Raw genomic sequence first — 20,370 nt, forward strand, 5'->3', positions numbered from 1 at the left:
ATGACGTACGAGGTAGAATGAAGGGAAAGAGGGGAATGAATGAATGGAGTTGGAAATCCAAGAGCTCAGAAAGAGACAGGGAATGAGAAAAGAACACAATGTTCTTGAGTGCACGGAGACTGACCTTCGATCATAGAACAGACCCAGCGCCGTTCTGTCTGCCAGAGAAAGGACTCTTCAAAGGCATAGAAATCCAAAAGGACTTACAATCCGCATGTCATGGATCCGTGAGAAGAAAGATGCCATCATCCAAATCATTTCCAGAATGTGGCCATCCGCAGAATCGTCCATCTCTGATCCTTGCCAGAAATCATCAATGCTTTTTCTGTTTCTTGACGTTCAGAAGAGTATGCTGAGCGGTGGTTTCTCCGCAGTCCCTCTCAGTTTGTTCGTCTCAATTCCCGGCCCGATCGATGTTGTGCATCGTCTCCCGTAATTCGGAAAAATCTGTTTAAATTTATGATTTGCGATGAAGTCAGCTGCCGTGCCATCTGTGCGATGTGGAAATGTTAAAATGCCGATGTGTTGTCGCAAAATGTTATGTCAAAAAAGCTTTCTTGATCCGATGTTTGTAAAACCGAAATAAACTAAAAAACAAAAGAGGAAAAATAAACACAAAACTAAGCGGCGCACCACAACATCCGCTGTGCGATCAGCATCCACAGAGGACGCAGAGCGCTTATCTCATCCACAGGACTTGATACCATCCTTATGATAATAGACCACCAAGAGAAGATCCCTGTGTAATCCATCAGATTCAAGAGATCCACTATGTGCCCATGATGCTTGAGAAATACTCCAGGCTGTGGTCCGACCATCTATTGTGGCTGATAAGGACGGCATCTGCGCTGAAATGCTGAGAGGCCCCGCTGCTGCACACATCCTATGCATGCCCTTCCTCCACATGGACTCCAGAGAGGACAGCCCACCTCCAAACTGATCCACCAGAGCTGTCTCCCAGGACTGGCACACACCAGATTCTCTCCAGCTGACTGAGCTGTGGTCAGCTATGCTGGGACCCTGACCATTGTGTGCTTGGACAGCTTTCCTCTGGTGCTTGGATCCTGGACTTCCTGGCCCTGATTGAGGCGGGGTGTGGGTGGGCCTTTGCTCACTCACTCCCTCCCCTGACCCACAGGACAGCCCCCTACAGGAGTTGCAGCCACACACTGTGCTCCTGTACACACATGGGATGTGGCAAGGGTTCAGTTGCACACATCCATGTGGTGGTGGGTACACATGACTGTGGTGGGCCTGATCTCTACAACACCATCATCATCAACTACCTCGGATAGTTGAGTGACAACTGTGCCATCAGGCACATTTCTTGACGAGGCACTCTACATGGAGGAAGTTGCTGATCTGTGGAACTGGTGAGGGACAGCAGCCTCATGGGATCTGCGGACAAAACTAAGGGGCTGGGTGCTGTGGGACTACTGTGGACATACTTGAGAAGCGACATGGGAGTCTGGACAGACACAACTACTGTGAACAGCGGGGTGCAAAGGCACCACCAGGAAACTGGCTCAGGAAGCTTCCTCTAGCCTTCAGAGCTGCTGGTGAGAAAGGCAAGGCCCAGCTTGACAGGTGTTCACAAGGCAGCTGACTCCAAGCAAAGTTTCCAAAGAGGATCCTTCAGTCCAGAAACTCTGGAGCTGGCTGGCGTCCTGAAGGAAGCACACTCTGCTGCACTCAGACTTGGCTCGCTCTCCACCCTCCAGAGCCCACAGAGAGAGAGGTGTGTCTGAGGAGCGCGGGATCATGGAACTACCTCCCCCACCCACTGGGACTTGTACACAGAAGTGCAGAACCTCAGGCGGCAGGATCATGAGAGGATCACCACCAGACCAACAACAGTTTGTTTACTGCAGCTGATGCACTTGGCCAACACCATCTCCTGAATCACACACACACTCACAGGACCCCCAGCACCACACACACACACACACACACACAACACACACACACACACACACTGGGTGTAACTTTGTTGTAATGTTATTTATTTGTAAATAGTGACACATATCACATCACACACACTTGTTTACTTGACACAAACTTTGTGTGTATGGCACATTCTTGTGATAGTGTGTCCTGAATGCCCTTGCTTTGAATCGCTGAGCATATCAACTTTCATCCTCAACCATCAGTGATGGCATCTACAGGGGTGTACTTCACATCTGGGCCCTCTTCCGCAATCTGTTGATCCTCCCTATCCTCACTCCGGCTCACCAACCGTCCCTCATGGGAGCCCTCTCCCAACACCTGACCAACACCTGTGGCGGGGTCCACAGCGAGCACTTCACTGCCTCCCTCAGCCTGACTGCTGGTCCACATGAGCATCTGAGCTCTTTTTGTGCGTCCCTGTACCCACTGCACAGTTTGCATAGCTGTCCAATGCTGGACTTGGGAGCACCATAGCCCTGATGCAGCCCCATAAGGCCTGGGTCTGAGCAATACATATCCCCAGCTGCCTCCACCCTGGACCATGCCGGCTGCATGACCTGGCATCCTACAGATGCCCTCCTTCCTGGGCACACGCCCTGGGACTAGCACATCCCAAATACATATTGACACCCTGGCTTCGTTCATTGGCAAGTTTGGCACCTCATCCACAGGTCCAGTCAGACCAGAGTAGGCAGGTGGACCCCCCGGGCACAGCCCCCTCCTGTGTCACCACCCCCCTGGCTGGCGGGAGGTCACAGCCCCTCACTCAACCTCGATGCTCACTGCTGATGTGTGTGCCATCTTTGGCACATGTCACACTGTGTGTAGGAGGGGGCAGTCTCCTTGTTCACATGGTGGGTTGTAGCTGCACATCCTCAAGCTCATTGCATCAGCAAGACATGTCACAGATGGATGTGGACAGGCGGCAGGCTTAACTGGAGCAGACTGAGACAGAGAGGAGGGGAGCGGTGTGTACATGGTGTCTGGCTTCCAGGCCTCTCATCAGCAACAACAGGTTCCTCGGGGTCAACATCAGGCACGGTCAGGAGGTACGCACCCTGGTATGGTTCCGGTTCTGCAGGGAGCGCCTCTTCTTCTTCAGGCAGCTCGAAAGGTCAGGATGGACGGCCCCACCTGGTCTGCTCCACACATCCACAGTGAATCATCTCCTGACCACAGCCGCCTCTATACCCACGCTGCGCACCCCTGTGGCGCATGGATTCAGTCATCATCGGGTCAGCTCTAAGGGCAGGACACAGGATCCTGACTGGCCTGGGGACTCAGCACGGTAGGGGGCACTGCAGAGACATACTTTCGCCCCTCACGTCGTGCTGTCAGGATCTGGTACCAGCCTGTCCACGAGGCTCCGTTGCTGCTGGACACACTACGTACCAGCCGGCCAGTTTCTTCCTACACACTCAGGCTGGACAATGATTCAGCACAGCACTCAGCCTACTTTTACTTGACTTCTTACACCTGTCACTTTCTATCCCTGGCACTGTCTACACTTTCTATTACTTCTTTTCAGTACTCACTACTCCCATTTGTCTGTACGCTAGTGTTGACACTTTTATATCAGTACTTATGTCACACTAGTTATACAGTGTGTATGTCACTATTATTGTTATTGCACTACCTGCTTGTGTTGTGTCTGCTCCCATTTGGCTGTGGATTAGGGTTCTGACCATTAAATGTTTGAACTTGAACTTGATGTTGTACGATATACTTTAAGTTACAAATGATTAAGCCAATCGTACTAAAGGAGCACATGAAGTCAGTCGGGTTGTGTCGTAGGAGTTCCCTCTTATTCTAACGCCGCCTGCATATGTAACAGTTTAGCTCCACGCCTTCCTTTTTGTAATAGTTGTTTTCATCCTGTCACACCATCTCGTCAGTCCAACTCCCCTCACCTGCCTCTGATCACTCCCTCGTTAGTCCCTCATTCCCTTCACCTGGTCCTCACGCCCTTCTCACCTGCAGCCCATCCCTTCGTTAGTCCCTCACTATTTAGCTCCCTTCCACTTGTCCTCTGCCAGTTTGTCTTGTGTTTTTGTGCCAAGTTCTCCAGCGTTATTAGAGTATATTCCTGACCTGCCTGCCTGCCCTGACCTCTGATTATCTGCCCCGTCCCTTTTTGGACTTGTTTGCTTCTTCGACTGATCTCCCTGTTTTGACCCAGCCTGTTTCCAACCAAAGACAGTATTCTTTGTTACGCCTGTCTGAGTCCACTCTAATAGCGCCGTGACAGAATATAAATATATAAACACATTTTCTTCTGCGTGCAAAAAATTCATTTCAAACCTCGTCTTAGTTTTATTGTTTTTATTCTTAAAAAGGGGAGTTTGGATTCACCAAAGTCGAAACGGGACGCAAACGATCGGAAGCGTCCGTGTTTTAGTCTGGTGGCGTTGAAGATGAACAGAACATCAAAGTAAAGCTGGGGAGACGTTATAAACTCATGAGCTGCTGCCCCTGTTCCCAGAAGGACATGGGCTGTAGCTCTGGTGCTGGTTCTCCAAACTGGGGGCATCTACTGCAATGAATACAGTTACAAAAATAACTGTCCCTTCAAACTGTTACATCTAAAGTTACCTTACAGCGTTTATCACAACCGCGCTTTACGTTCTTAATTAGCTGAGACGCTCCTCGACCTCTCATGGAGCTATTCCACCAGTCGCTTGTTTGAAACCAGCTGGTTGTTGTCGTGAATCGAGTTTATCACACACACACACACACACACACACACGGTAATGGATTTTCCAATAGCTAGTTCAACTTGGTAGCTGTGAGCTATCTCCCATCAATTCTACCAGTACACTCTCTAGGCTTGTTTGTTTTTTACAGAATGAGAGCTGTCAGGAGTCAACCAAACTTCAATTACCGTGCTGGAGGACGAAGAAAACAAGCAAAGACAAAAGGAAGAAAACACCTCCAAAAACTGTGCTCTCCAATCTCACCCACAATCTGAGTCACTTCTTTTTCTGTAACTATCCTTAAAGCTAGTTTAAGGCACGAGGTGTTTCGTACATTCAATACTTGAGGTAATTTGGCTTTTTGGTCTGTAGCTAAATTATACACTGACACTATACAGTGGTGCAAACTCTGCCTATAAAATAAAAGAAGCTTTATTTTTGGAGTTTTGTTTTGTGTGTGTGTTTTGTGTGAACACTTTTGCATTTGTTCGACATGTTTCTGGCCGGCCGCAATAAAGCCGTCCTCTCATAGGTGGGTGCGTACCTCCTCCGTTCCTGTAGCAGAGGTAGGGAAACCTCCAGACGTTGCCCAGGCCCACGGCGTAGCCCACGCTGGTGAGGATAAACTCAATCTGGTTGCCCCAGTTCCCTCTCCGGGAGTTTTCATCCTTCTTCCCGGGCTCTCCTGGAACTGCTCCGTTCTGCAACGACAAGGACGGAGAGAGAGAGAGAGAGACGGTGAGGTTAGGTGCGTTAACACCAAAAGCGGAATTTTGTTTTCGCGCGACTGAATCCCATGAAAAGTCAACGTACAGACGCGTGTGGCTGCGACAGACGCGATATTTTCCCGGGCGGCGCGTTTGGGGCGACGCGATGTGGGCGACGTGTTTTCAGCGGCGCAATTTTCACCCTGAGTTGAAATATTTCAACTTTGAGGCGGTCATCTCGCAACTCGGGCCAATCGGCTCTTGTGTTCCGCTCTCGTAGCGCTGGAAGCGGAAGTCTTTCAGACGTAACAGTAACTTCATCGGTGAAAGTGACCGAGCTGAGTGAGCCTACGGGTGATGTCATGAACCCAAACACGAGGGCGTTGGTGTGTGGGACGTCCACAACTAATATAAAGCAGAACTATTGGTTAGTTATTCTGGTGGATGAAGGAGATGATAACGGTCTTTACGGAGACGAGACACGGAGATAAGCCCCGCCCCTCGCGGAGCATCTCGACGCTTATGGCGTGAACACGGCAAATGGTCGAGCGAGTAAACTCACGCGTTTTGGGCGACGCGAAAAATAGTTTCGCTTTTGGTGTGAACGCACCTTTAGGGTGGTACGGTGGAAGTGGATTTGCCCCGTTTGGTCCAACAGGTGCATTTCAAAGTTGAACTCTCATCTGTATCCCGCAGCAAGGCTGACGAATGACCCTGGTCGTTGCATGCGGAGTGGAATCCCTCGTGTGCCGCGCTCAGCGGTGATCGAATACTTTCCGTAGCATAGCATCTCCTCTACCCCCCCCCCAAGTCGGGCATAAGGTGGGCGCGCTGGAGCAGACGGGATGCAAAGTGAAATCAGCGCCTGAAGAACAGCCGATGAGCATTTTGGTTGTGGTCCTGGTCTCCTCCTCTCTCTCCTCCCCTCTCCATCTGCTGCATCAGATGCATCCCTCTCCTCCTCTCTCTCCTCCTAACCTCAGCTGGGTCTGTCTGCCTTTCTTTTTTTTGCGGCCGCACGTGAAGACACGGCTAATCTCGGGATTAAAGTAAAGACGGTCCTCAACACACTTTGTAACGGGCTCGGTTATTTTAACATATTTGTTAAATAATTCGACCTCGGGGTCGCCAAACAAAAATGGATTTATGTTGCGACAGGGCCGAGGAGCTCTATGCTTCACGTGAGGAGAAACGGTTTTAAAATATCCTGTCAAAGCCAAAATTTAAAATGCATCCAAAGCAACGGGTCGGCCCTGAATCCCACGTTACATCTCGACAACAATCTGTAGGGGAGAACTGGTTTTCTCCCGTGGGACTGGGCTAAAGAAAAAAGTGAGTCCCGTTTCCCTGTGTCCTCGTCACACTGTGATGGTTTAACAGTCCCTGTGAGACGAAGGCACATTCTGGAGGACGGATGATTGAATAATTGAGGCAAGATGGACTATTTAATTAGTATTTACTCCGATTGTTTCAGGATTCATTTAGGACGTTTTATTGTGAGCGGTTTATTAATGTTGTTTTAAACAATGAAGAGGCTGAAGATCAGGATTTATTTGGGACTTCCTTTCTGTGTGTGTGTGTGTGTGTGTGTGTGCGAGGCACAGCTGTGTGCACACAGCACAATCATGAACAACTCATTCCCGCTGCTGTGTTATCTGCGTACAGCAGAGCCAGAGGCTCAATGAATGAAGAGTCAGAAAAAACTGCGAATGCTGGTCATGAAATGCATGAAACGAGTCATTTTGCTGTAAAAAAAGCGACCCTTGTGCTTTCGTTCTAATTCCGCCTGCAGGAACACAAGCCACGCCTCCCTGAACGAACGCTCGGACACCAGATCGACCCCCCAACACACACACACAGACACACACACACCCGGTGACTAATGAGAGAGAGAGAAAACTAGGAGAGCAAAAACTGCAACAACCATGTAAAACAAACTGAGCTCCGTCGTTTGTCTTCGAGTCCGACTGCTCCTCAGGAGGCCGACGCATCTGTGACCTTTTTTTCTTTTCTTTATATTTTGTGCCGGAGTGGAGCGCTGCAGGCGGGACGGAGAGGAAGACCAGCCAGCACAACGTGCCGCTGTCCATCGCAGCAGGAATGACTTGGGAATGGAAAAGTCGTGGCCTGGGACACGCAGAGACAGACCACGTGCAGCTGTGTGTGTGTGTGTGTGTGTGCTCATACATCTCCTACATCTGACTCCCCCTATCAACGACCAGGTGCGGACCTTTCGGAAGACACGCACGCATGCGTGAGGGAGCAGGTTGACAGCCGGACTCGGCTCGACGCCGCCGACCAACAGAAACAGGGAGAGAGAGAAACGCCGGGAATAGCAACGGCCCATTCATATTCAAACAGTTCACTTATTCAGCCTAATAATCAAAAATTATAACTTCTGGACTCCACCCCCTTTTGCCTCATGTTGGCATTGATGTAAAACGTCAGAAAGCTCCGATGCACATGTTTCATAGCGTCGTCAGTCAAGGCACCATGACATGTTGGATGCGCATATAATAGGCAACAATGAGACAATAATTCCACCTTAAAAAAACAGCTCAAAGCCAGAAAAGATGATCCTTTCAATGTAATGTTCGTGGCTATAAAGTGGATAATACTGTTATCATGGTGACGATCTTATGTCTAAATGTTGATACCGATCTACTCGAGCAGATCCGGTAATGAACAGATGTGATCAGGGACATTAGATCTCTATCTCCTTCAGTAATCTGTCTTTTGATATTCACAGGACGTTTAAGACAACATTTAAGAACATGTCCTTGATGTAATTGCAGCCCTGAATGTCCTCATGAAATGTAATGAGACGTTCAGTCATGAAGTCATGTTCATGTATCGCTGCGTCCAGCTCCAAGTGCCGAGTATCAGACTCTGTGTCGTCAGAGATTCAGTCGAGTCACCATGAAATGTGTCCAGTCAGAAAAGAAGCCGATCAGATCTCTTTCTCCCCCAACAGCGCCCCCGGTGGACAAGAAAGCATCTGCTCTTCAGTTGTGTTGTCCCTGTTGCTCCGTCCAGCCACAGGTCCGACCTACAAGTTCACCCCCTCTGTACAGGTTGTGTTAGTCATGACCTCCCTCCATGACCTCCCTCCTCTCCCTTGACCGACCCCGATGGCCGCCTCTCTCCTCCCTGGTGCTGGAGCCTCCAGGTCAGATAGACAGACGCCCCTCTCTCTATATCCCTCCATTTTTATGTCAAATGCCTCTCGGGGACCATCTGGGCTTTATATAAGAGACACATGCCCCCCCCCCCCATGGCAGAAATTCATTCACATCTCAATGATACCCGCTGAGCAGTGACATTCACATGAATGCACAAACATTTGATGCTACATATTAGTTTGAGGCTAAGTCCTCATCAATTATAAGTAAAATGAGATTTAAAGAATTTAAAAACGGAGGTCTGGATGGTGGAATATGCCTACTTCCAACTATGCCATGGCCCTGCTGATGCCCCGCCCACTCCTCTCTACCTCCATCTGCCTGATGGATCATGGAGGTCTGGATCGTGGTCCATCACTACTACCAACTATTCATACACTCTGTCATACTCATTGAATGTGTTGTTACTCTGGATGATTCCTTCTGGTCACATGACATCAATTGTTCTGTCCATCCTGGAGAGGGATCCTCCTCTGTTGCTCTCCTGAAGGTTTCTTCCCTTTTTTCCCCCTGAAGGGTTATTTGGGAGTTTTTCCTGATCCGATGTGAGGTTCTGGGACAGGGATGTCTATGTGTACAGATTGTAAAGCACTGAGGCACATTTGAGAGAATGGGCTATACAATATAAACTGAATTTAAAAATTAAAAATGATTTTTTTTTTTTTATAAAGAAAATGTTCATGTTATATTTGGTTATAATCACTTGTCATTACCAGTTCAGTATCTAGTCCTGTAAAATAAATAGTTTCTGTCCAGATTGACCAGCAATGTTTCATCTGTTATAGAGTTACACGCTGTGTGCCATCCATGCTGACTAGACTAGTCTGGCCATGATACACATGTACCTTTTAATATCAAATGTATTGTTGGGTTCATTAAGTGTCCGGTGCCATACAGTTTGTTTTGTTCAGTTTGATGTCATATTCTTGTAATGTTCAATTTGAATTTTAAAAAAAAATAAAAGTGTTGAATCATCTATTGACACTTATATTCTTAATTTTTTACCTCTGGAAACCACTCCACCAAATGTCATGCTTGTATCATAATTATTTGCCTCACTGTATATAATAATGATAAAACATGACGACTCACACATGTCTGCACTGTTTTACCAGGGTTGCACATTATTGTTTTGAAAAGATATGCAGTGTAAAACTCAGGAAAACTATTTTATTGCTAAAGATTTGAACTTGTTTTGTCTTAGTTTTTTTACAGATTGCACTTTATTGTTTATTATCTTAACAAAGTATTTAGTGAAAATAGGTTAATTGCAGCCAAAATAAGCTATTTTTTTCCAAAATATTAGTTCTTTTTTGCACAGATTTTTATTTGTATTCTAATAAAGTAATTGAAAACTTGTATTAGTTTTTTGTCTGATGGAGAAATCTGGTTTAATTGAAAGTTATTTCAAAGTTATACTATTATTTTTTAAAACACAGATGGAGGAGTCACAAAACATTGTTATTTCAAAACAAATTCAGCATTTGGACCAGAAAGAGTTTGAGAATCACTGGTCTACTACGATAGACGGTACCGCTGTGACATCGGACCGCATCAGGACATCCGAGTCGAGCATCATGACCTCCGCACGTCAGCAACTTAACGACGAGTGAGGCAACAGATGTAAATGTAGTCGGATGTAAGAAATGGATTCTCCTCTCACGGACGCATTAATGCACTTTTCTTCTCCCGCTGTGTTTCCTCTCGACCCGGCCGCCACTCATACCCTCATACGTTTTGACATACCCACTCTTACATTATTTATATGTTCTTTACTTTGGAGAAGAATAAAAAACATGCAACATCATTTATAGGTAATTATTGTGTTTAACTGTCTAAGGTGCTTTTATTGAGAAAAAAGAATATCCTGAGTAGTGCCTTCTAGGGCTTTTATTTTGGAAAGATAATTCCATCTCTAGTTTTCTGTTAACATACAGGACTGTCTCAGAAAATTAGAATATTGTGATAAAGTTCTTTATTTTCTGTAATGCAATTAAAAAATTATTAAATATTAAAAGAATAAAAGGCTTGCAATATTTCAGTTGATTTGTAATGAATCCAGAATGCATGACATTTTTGTTTTTTTAATTGCATTACAGAAAAAAAAGAACTTTATCACAATATTCTAATTTTCTGAGACAGTCCTGTACACTGAGAGTTCGGAGCTTTTATTTTATAAAAGAAGCATCCTCCATAGTTTCCTTTAAAGATGCCTCCAACTCGAAAACGTAAAATGGAGTGCCACTCAAAGTCGTAATTCTTAATTGGGAACTTGAGGAAAATCCATCGACCCCGAATTCTTGGTTAAGCCCTCGTCTGACGTTACAAAACAATGGAAGCATAGTCAACGTATATATACTGTACATATATATATTTGCCTGTATTTAACTTAAATAATACAGACGATCATAGAGTAAAATCTCTTCTGCATTTAAATGGATGTTAATATATGGCGCAATGTTATTTGGACGCTGGTTACGGTCAATAATCTCTGGAAGTTATCAATCTGCACAAAGAAAAACTTGTGTTTTTTGTTTATACATTTCCGATAGATAAACAATACATACAAAACTATCATGTGCTGCTGGGAGTTTCACCTGCTGCTATATGCCATTTGCTAAATAAGCCCGGAATAAAATTAATAATTCTGCGTTGCTTTGTGTGAGAGGAGGAGAAGGAGCACACCTGACCCAAACGGGTCACAGTTGAAAAAAGGGGCGCCTGGAGCCTCAATGTGTTATCTCAGTGGCACAAACCGGTTTTTTGGCGATATGAACGAGGCAAACGTTGATGAACCGGGACGGAGACGGACGGCGAGTGAAACGAGAGGGGGGAAAAAGTGCGGGGAGTGCTCAGAGGCTCGAACAGAAGGGTCGAGACTCGCTGTACGCGTCGGCCTCGCTCCAGAATGATCGCACGCCGTCATCGATCTGATCATCAGGACCTCCGTTAGCTAAACTATCCACACAGAGTCAACCTTAAATGCTCCAAACGCAGCTCCAGCGATCTGATCTCGACTCGCTCCCAATGCACTTTATTTGAGGTGCTATTGTAGAGCTCTGCCAGAGGTAAAAAGGATAAAAGGACATGCACTCTGCTCTGGATACAGACGAGTGGGGCCTCTTGACAATGAACAGCAAAGAGTACGAGTGTGTGCGCGGAGACGAGCTGCCTCCAACATGTCAGGATCAGGTGGAAGTCAATGCTCAGAGGAAAAACAACAACAACAACAACAAAGAAGTCGATGCAGTCTGAAAGTTAAATGTGTCCAGTATGTTGGAGCTTCCTACAACAGTGACCGTGTTTACATGCATTCGAATAACTGGCTTAGTCGGACTGAAATCGAATTATCCGTTTCATGTAAACACCTTTGTTCGACTATGTGCGGCCCGACTACGATCCGATTAACACCCCTGGATAACTCGATCCGATCCGGTTGATAATTCGACTATCGCGGCATGTAACGGTGAATTGGATTAGGAACTGGACTTTGCGTCTTTGCTTGAGATCCCGCCGCCCTCCTCCCTCCCTCCCTCCCATGTCGTGACCCGGAAGTCGAAAGAGTCAAAAGAGACGATAATGTCACTATTAACATCATGCAAGAATAGTAGAGGGATGTAGCTTCGCCTTGCTCTCTGTTCGCCATCTTTCTCGAAATGTTGATGTTGTTGTTGTTGGTTGTTGTTGTTGGTGGTGGTGAAGAGGTCAAGCGGAAATGGCTGTATCACCACTAGTTGTAATGAAAACAGCGCCACCTATCGTATCGGATATGACATGCTTTCGGCCAATGATTCGAATTACTCAATGCCATGTATATTGGGATAACAGCAGATCCCCCAAAAGATAGCATAGTCCGACTAAAGCAAGATTTGAATTATACCATCATGAAAACGCACTGAGTGTCTTGTCTGCTCTTCAAGAGAGTGCAAAGGTGCATTTTACAGAGCAGATGAGAGAACAGGAACACCATGGAAAGGTTTGGAGGCGGCTTCTATCCGTCTCTCTTTGATACCAGATTGTGGAAAACAACTTTACCGGAGTTGTGACATCCAGGCTGGACGCTGCAACGCTCCCCTTCGCACGAGAAGCACCTCGTCGAGGCGTGAGCGCCCTGGGGATTCACGCCAGACGCCGTGTCCTCCATTGTGGTTTTGGCTCACTCTTCTTTTGACCAAACTCTAGAAATCAAGCCGCTCACACACGTGAGGCCGCTCACGTTTTTTTCTTCTCCAGCCAATAAGCGGGTTATTCAAAGTGGCACACGTAATCTCCCTCGCTCCACCCACGCAGAGTTTGGTAAACATGTCTGTCTGAATCCACTCGGCGACTATGGGACAAAAAGCCGACCGGATCCCGCCTGAAAACCCGGCGTCTCAAAGCTCTCTTTATGAGCGGGCTGTGAGGTGAGAGTAATGGGCCTAAAGACCGTGTGGACCGTGGCTTCTCAACTTGCTACCGCATACCAAAGGATCCCATTGGGCAGCCACTGAATAAATCGCCCTCCACGGCTGATTAATTGAAACCAATGGATGGGGTGTCAGGAGGAGGAGGAGGAGGAGGAGAGAAAGTCGAGCCCCGTCAGATGAAGGGTGGGATAGAAGGCCGCCCAGAAGCTCGGGGTCACTGAATAGTTACATCACTCCATACATTGAGAATGCTCCAGTTCACACCGAGAAACACTTTAAAACTCTCCGCTGACGCGATGCAGTGAAATCTGATCTGCTCGTATCAGTGTGTGTCACACACATATCCATAACGCTTAACCACATCAACGCATTAGGAAGCATTCTATACTGCATTAAGATATTTAATAATACAGACAGTGGATTACATTGCAGTAATATAATCTTTCAGTAATCCTAGATAAGTTATTCTCAGAGGTCGATGTTTGGTAAATGATATTATTATATAACAACAAGAACTTTATTTGCGAAACCTGTAAAATAAAGTGTTACTTGAGTCCTGTTCATCCTGTTGAGGCTCCCCGTGTCGTGGTAATGAGTAACCTCCATGTACATTGTGCCAGTTAACACGGCTAACTGCCAACGAGGCCAACCATTCGACACAAAATAGTGAATTAAGAATGCTTTTATTGATTCAAATAGGACTGGGATGATGATTTTTCACGCGTTACAAGTTGTCCTCAGCGACAGTCTATTATTTATATGAAGAATTAACTGACCGGAGAATGCATGTAATTGAGCAATCAGAATGTAATCAGAATGCAGGATGCAATAAAGCCGTGTAAATGGTTACACGGCTTTATTGCATCATATCGCATTATAGACACGAGTGTCATCATCGGTGGTGAATAAAATGCCGTCAGCTCATTTCAAACATCTGGGACAACGCTCTGAAAGTGTGTAGCCAAGGCAACCAACCCATCCCTCCTCTGCAGCTGGGGCCGTTCCTGCTGATCACAAGTGGACCGCTCTACCAACAGATGCAAATGCCCCCCCCCCCCCCTCATGACGCGTTGAGATTTCATTACCCACGCAACGCTCTGGAGATCAGACATGCATAAACGCGTGGTCGTCTTATCCAGTTTGCAAATATGTTTCTCGATGTTTTGGACGGACAGTTTGTAAACAACGCCAGAGAAGATCGAGCAGATGAACACGCTGCGTATCATCACGAATCTCTGTGTCGCCGATGTTCGATTTCAAGATCTCTCTCCGTTCTCTAGGAATGAGAAGTGGCTGCATCGGATGTAAATAAGGCCACTTTGGGGTTTCACTTGGTCGACGGTTACAATTTCAATTCAATTCAATTCAGTGTATTTTGTATAGCCCAATCTCACAAGTTACAAATTTGCCTGAGAAGTCTTAACAATCAGTACACATAGACATCCCTGACCTTTGACCTCTCATCGGATCAGGAGAAACTCCCAAAAAATTGAAAAAACCCTTTCACAGGGAAAAACCAGAACGGGCACTCGGTACACAGCAAAATCGAAAGTGTGGATTTAACTCGCATAGTGTTAAAATCAACACTTTGCTGGTGTTTATATAATCCACCCCGGCTCCGAGTTAAATTTACACTTTGCATAGTGTTAATATTTTAACTCATTAATAGTGTTAATATTTAACACCTATAGTGTTGTTAAAAGACACGCAAAAGTGTACTTTTAACACTAAATTGTTGTTGATTTCTAACACTCTTGGTGTTATTTAATGACACATTGCAGTGTATTTTTAACTCTAAATTGTTGTTGATTTCTAACACTCTTGGTGTTATTTAATAACACATTGCAGTGTTCTTTTAACACTAAATTGTTGTTGATTTCTAACACTCTTAGTGTACTTGCAGTGTACTTTTAACACTAAATTGTGTTGTTTGCTTTCAGTAAGAGTGTTGATTTCTAACACTCGTCATGTTTAATGCTATGTAAAAATTTACTATTAACACTAAAATTGTATATCTACATGCTTACACCCCAAAAACAGTGAACTTCAATAAATTATTGATACAATTCTTTTTATTTTATTCAGAAAATATCTTCAAAGCACCATCATGCACATTTACAAAAATCAACTCCTGGCAGGCCGCATGTACAACACCACAAATGAAACACTTCATTTTTAAACCACGTGCAAGACCTTCGCCCAGAACTCACGTACTCTTGGAGACTGATCTGTTGTTGTAATATCGATGTTGTAGACTGTTGTCTGCACAAAGGTGAAGAGTGGGACCAAAGTTTCATCGTAAGACAGGTTGAACACGTAGTGGGATTTAAATAGTTCATCAAAAGCACCCAACAAGCTCGTAGCTTGGCAGGGGATGAGCCGTTTATCCACAACGATGGAGAAGGCATCGATTCTGTTTTTGTTTCGGCCAACAGCAAGGAGGTCCGGTTGTTTAGCCTCTCTTCCCAGCAGGTGTTCACTGATGCTGCAGCATGACTGAAAAACACAACATGAAAAACTTAGCTCAAGTTATTAGCCATGCAGTGGTACTCGTTGCTCCATGAGTTTAATAGATCCTCCAATTTGAGCAGTCATCTGGCCCTGTGTTGCAAAAATGAAATGTGAGCTTCACTGGAAGTGTCTTCCTCCCAAATTAAGTCCCACTTTATTTTGAAAAAGGAACACTCAGTGAAGCGTGTATAAGAATTCTAATTATCACTTTAAAGCAGTGTAGGAAAATGAAGAGTTAGCAAGCTTTCAACTGCTCACTGCATAGTTGAGTCTGTTAGATAAAATAAATGTTGATTTGCTCCTGTGTCGAAAAAGTCTTTGCTGTTGAAGAACTGTTGTAAAGATTGCAACATTGAGATGTTCAGATTAGTTGTTATTTTTCAAGCTTAAATCACTTTTTTATTGAGTTAATATAACTGAAAAACTGGCTTGTGGGATTTACGCAGATGAGACACACATACCTTGTGACAATGCAACATTTTTCCCACTGCATCACTGGGACTTATTTTGATCCTCTTCCGTCCAGCTGTGGGTGGCAAGAGATGGAGAAGCAGCAGCAGAGAAGCCATGTCACTGTCTCAGTCTACCAGGAGTAAATGAGGCAAAACAAATCATGTATATGTACTTGGAATGCACAAAGTTAATAGCACCAGCCATTTGGATAATAAATTAAGGATATCATGTCGCTTACCCGTATGATCATCTTCTGGAAGGTTCTCTGCAGCTGTCAGAAGTTGGCACAGCTCAGTTGACGGAGTCAGGTGTTTGGCCTCTTTGATGACCGTGGGCTTGAATGCTGTATCCCACTTCTCGAGCATCTTGGAAGCCGTCTCAGCACCAAACAGCAGTGTGAAGTCTTGATTCAGCTGTTGATCATACAGATGCCAAAAATAATAATAATGATTAAGCAAAAGGTGTGTGTGCTGATAACTACTTACATCCAACCAAATTAAGGACTAGAGTTTAAATAAAAGATGTGCACAACTCACGAGTCCTTTGACGTCTAAAAAACGTGGAAATAAATTCTACAATATTTTGAAGAAACACTTACCCATCCATTTCAGTCATATGGCCAATATGTTGACAAGCTGTCTACGGGTGCGGTGCTTCAGCGAATTTCCTGACTTGTACTCTTCAAGGACATCTTCACCTCCAGGTTTGGTGAGCAAGGCATTTTCTACCATCTACTCACATAAGATTTAAAAAAATTTAGTGTATAATTCAATTCAGTTTATTTGTATAGCCCAATTTCACAAATTACAAATTAGTCTCGGAGTGCTTTACAATCTGTACACATTGACATCCCTGCCCCAAAACCTCACATCGGACCAGGAAAAACTCCCAAATAATTTTCAGTCTTAATCAAACAAACAAATTGGTCAGGTAACGTAGAAACATCTTTTCAGGATATGTGGGGCATGCTGAAGCCAAAACAAGCAATATAGTCTACACTACAAAAGACAAGGCACCGTTCCATGTATGTAAATTAACCTAATTGAATAAATATGTATGTAAAGAAGAGTTACATAATACAAAGCTACACAACAGCTAAACCCTGGGTTAATTATTAATTTACACTAAACTAAGTTTCGTAACTTTCTCAATCTGGCACTCACCATTCTAAATTTAATTATAGTCCAATTGGTGAGAATCATCATTCAGTTAAACAATTTTCTTGATGATATTGTGAGTAAAAATGTTAACTGACATCTACTGCTTTCAAGTACCTCTTTTGCAGCCTCTGAATCCGAAACCTTTTTTGTAGACCTGTCCATGACCTCAGAGCTCAAAATCCCCCTTTGTCTTTGACCGGAGAGGTCATTGTCACTTGAAGAAAGCGTCATGTATCCGTGAGAGAAGATGGTGTTGAATGATCTAAAGGAGAAAAATCTTATTTTTTATTACAAAATTAAAATTAAAATATATCCAGTTACCCGATTGAAATGTGAAAAAATTACAACCAAACACACATTTACAAACTTTTTGGGCAATTAGATGCTGATTTGTCTTTTACGTAAATATTATTTCTTTGTTCATCAAATTTATCACTGTAGTCAGACAGTTAGGGACATAAAAGGCTTCAAAATGCAGATTTAATAATGAAACCTACCTTTATCTGAAATGCTGTCACGCACGATCAGGCAAAGGTCTGGATTGGACTCTTATCAGTTCAAGAAGAATGTCTTCCTCCACTGCAGTGTCAGTTTCATCAAATATGTGAAGTTCAGCTGCATCATGGAGTCCAAATTTGTTTTGACTACAGGATGAAAAGCATGACAACATAAAGATAAAAAACAGGTTTTAACTGCACATAATGACTGATCAACCATATTATCTATATAACATATCTGAAATTACATGCTTTGACTTAACAGCAGTATTACAATGTTGTGTTGTCGCCATTACTGTACAAAAAACAATAACTTTCAGAAGCAAGTTGAAAACTAAAAACACCATCAGTTATCTACTGTTGTGTATAGCTGCAATAGCAGACGACCTGTTTTCCAGTTGTGGCAAGACTTGAATGTGTAGCCAAGCAACCAAGATAATCCAGATATGGAATTTAAACAAAGTAACAATGAGAGGTAGAAGCTACATAATTGTCAATGTTTGCTGTATTTAGAATGTCAAAATAAAAAAATAAAAGGCCTGCAGCAAGAAGTAGACTATTCACGCCATAAGACGGACAGCACCAAGTACAAGTAAAATAATAAAAACCCATTAGGATTATAACAATCCTATGAACAATGCCACTTAAACATTGTGTATTTGTTGTTAAACCAGCAATAATTTGTTTTTTACATAATATGTTACTCACCTGCAGTGATGAATTTCAAATAGGTGAAACCTAGCTGTAATCGGATGTACTTCTTGGTACTCTGGTATCTCACCTTCAGCAGCATGGTGATATCTTGCAGAAACTGTACAGTGGAAAAAGATAGCTGTTCAACTTTCTCGAGGCAAGGAGTTATTAAACATGTATTAAGTCCAACAAGTGGCTAAAGTTAACAGGGTATCGCTAAGTTAACGTTAGAACCTTAGTCTCTGAGCTGTTGGAAGTCTGTAATTACCGTTTTGGTATCAATTAGGCACTCGCTTTTTCCTCTTTAGTCCCTGTCGCAGTTTAGCATATGCCTGCGATAAAAGTCGGCCAATTAAACCATACGCCGGTGAAATGCAAGACAGCGAGACAGCAGTTCCGCGAAACTAACGTTAACCCTCGACACAGCAGTACCGCGAAACTACCGTTAGTAACGTTAGCCCTCGACACAGCAGTACCGCGAAACTACCGTTAGTAACGTTAGCCCTCGACACAGCAGTACCGCGAAACTACCGTTAGCCCTCGACACAGCTGTACCGCGAAACTACCGTTAGTAACGTTAGCCCTCGACACAGCAGTACCGCGAAACTACCGTTAGTAATGTTAGCGCGCGAGACAGCAGTACCGCGAAACTACCGTTAGTAACGTTAGCCCTCGACACAGCAGTACCGCGAAACTCCCGTTAGTAAAGCTAGCCCTCGAGGCAGAAGTACCGGAAACTCTCGTTTATGTCCTGTCATGGTGGATCGTCGAATTTCTGATGGCAAAATAATGTGGCATAATTAAGTTAAATATTCTTCAAGAAATTTACTGAAAGAAAAAAAGTATATTTATTATATTGGCCTGGAATTAAATATGCTCGGCCGGTTTGAACAGGTTCATACATAGACTGATGTTACACTTCCTGGCTTATTTCTCCTCCCTTCAACCAACTAACGTTAGCAAACGTTAAGTTAGCTATTAGTCACAAGCTTCACTAAAATATAAAACACGTCTCACCACACTTGAAGTTAACACATCATTTCATATGAAGATGAACAGCCTGTAGAAGTAAATATAATGTGTACTTACCTTCTGAAATAACTGCTAAATATCTTCCTGACCACGGGTTTTCTTCACCGTGACTTCCAGAAGAAAGAGCGCGTTGAAACCGGATGTGCAAGTAACTCGGTCAGGAGAGCATCACTTAACTCGCCGCAATAACTCCGCCCCCAGAGCTGTTTTAACACTGTAAGTGCTAAAAGAACACCACAATCAACACGGATCAACTCAAAATATTTGACACTGGGAAATCAACACTACCAATTTTGCTGTGTAGAGCGCAAACCTTCGCATATCACAATGGGCATTAAATTATGAACATTTTGGCATTAGTTGCATGCCAATTGGATAGAAATTGACAAAATCTAATCGAATGGTCCCCGGATAATAACCAATCATCCCACCTAATTTCATGCAATTCAGACAGATTTTGACCTTTCCATGACCTTGACCTTGACATTTGACCCGATCGATCCCAAAATCTAATCAAATGGTCCCTGGATAATAACCAATCATCCCACCAAATGTCATGCGATTCGGTTTAATACTTTTTTACTTATGCGAATAACACGCACGCATACAAATACACGGCAATCAAAATATTACCTTCCGCATTTTCAATGCGAAGGTAAAAAGGGAAGAACCCTTCAGGTGAGCGGTGAGCGCGGGGCCATCAGCGCACGACCTCCACACCGTCCAGCTCCTCCCCGCGGCGTCCTCTTCCATGGCGGGGAACTTGATATAATAGTCCCAGTAGCCTCTATCTCTGTGATACTTAAATAGCACGACCCATAGCGGGCTGGAATCCTCAAATACCTTCCCAGTGGGGTGTGTGGATGAGGGGTGGCAAGAAGGGCAGAGGGCGGAGCTCCACAGGGGATGGAGACTTTTCTTTATGGATTATCCCACGCACGTGCACGTGTGGTGCTGATCGGACGTTATTTTGGGAAAGATGATCACAGATTTCCCCTCACGATCGTCATCGTCTCTCTCGCTCCCATCTGCGTGTGCCGAGCAAGACACGTGGAGGGAAACAACAACACGGATCCGCTCTCGTCATTC

General features: G+C 44.4%; 1 protein-coding gene and 1 long non-coding RNA gene across 6 annotated transcripts in view; both read right to left on the bottom strand.

Annotated features, from left to right (window-relative positions):
- The window catches only part of slc6a9 (solute carrier family 6 member 9), a 104,642-nt gene that overhangs the window by 26,295 nt on the left and 57,977 nt on the right, over nucleotides 1-20,370 (bottom strand). For both annotated transcript variants that reach the window (XM_056421885.1, XM_056421884.1), the window contains one exon: nucleotides 5,185-5,341. In XM_056421885.1, coding sequence (XP_056277860.1) covers nucleotides 5,185-5,341 — 157 coding nt within the window. The remainder of the gene's footprint in view (nucleotides 1-5,184; nucleotides 5,342-20,370) is intronic.
- LOC130198652 (uncharacterized) lies at nucleotides 14,990-19,937 on the bottom strand. Of its 4 annotated transcripts, XR_008832663.1 has the most exons (8): nucleotides 19,339-19,935; nucleotides 18,518-18,581; nucleotides 17,557-18,367; nucleotides 17,174-17,321; nucleotides 16,498-16,630; nucleotides 16,138-16,312; nucleotides 15,908-16,029; nucleotides 14,990-15,431 (listed from the first exon to the last, which is right to left on the bottom strand). It is a non-coding gene; the product is annotated as an uncharacterized LOC130198652 (long non-coding RNA). The 4 variants fall into 4 exon arrangements; XR_008832662.1 differs by having other exon boundaries at nucleotides 17,557-18,581; nucleotides 19,339-19,937; XR_008832661.1 differs by having other exon boundaries at nucleotides 16,498-16,633; nucleotides 18,518-19,935.

This window comes from Pseudoliparis swirei, chromosome 8 (genome assembly GCF_029220125.1).
Source record: "Pseudoliparis swirei isolate HS2019 ecotype Mariana Trench chromosome 8, NWPU_hadal_v1, whole genome shotgun sequence".
NCBI lineage: Eukaryota > Metazoa > Chordata > Actinopteri > Perciformes > Liparidae > Pseudoliparis > Pseudoliparis swirei.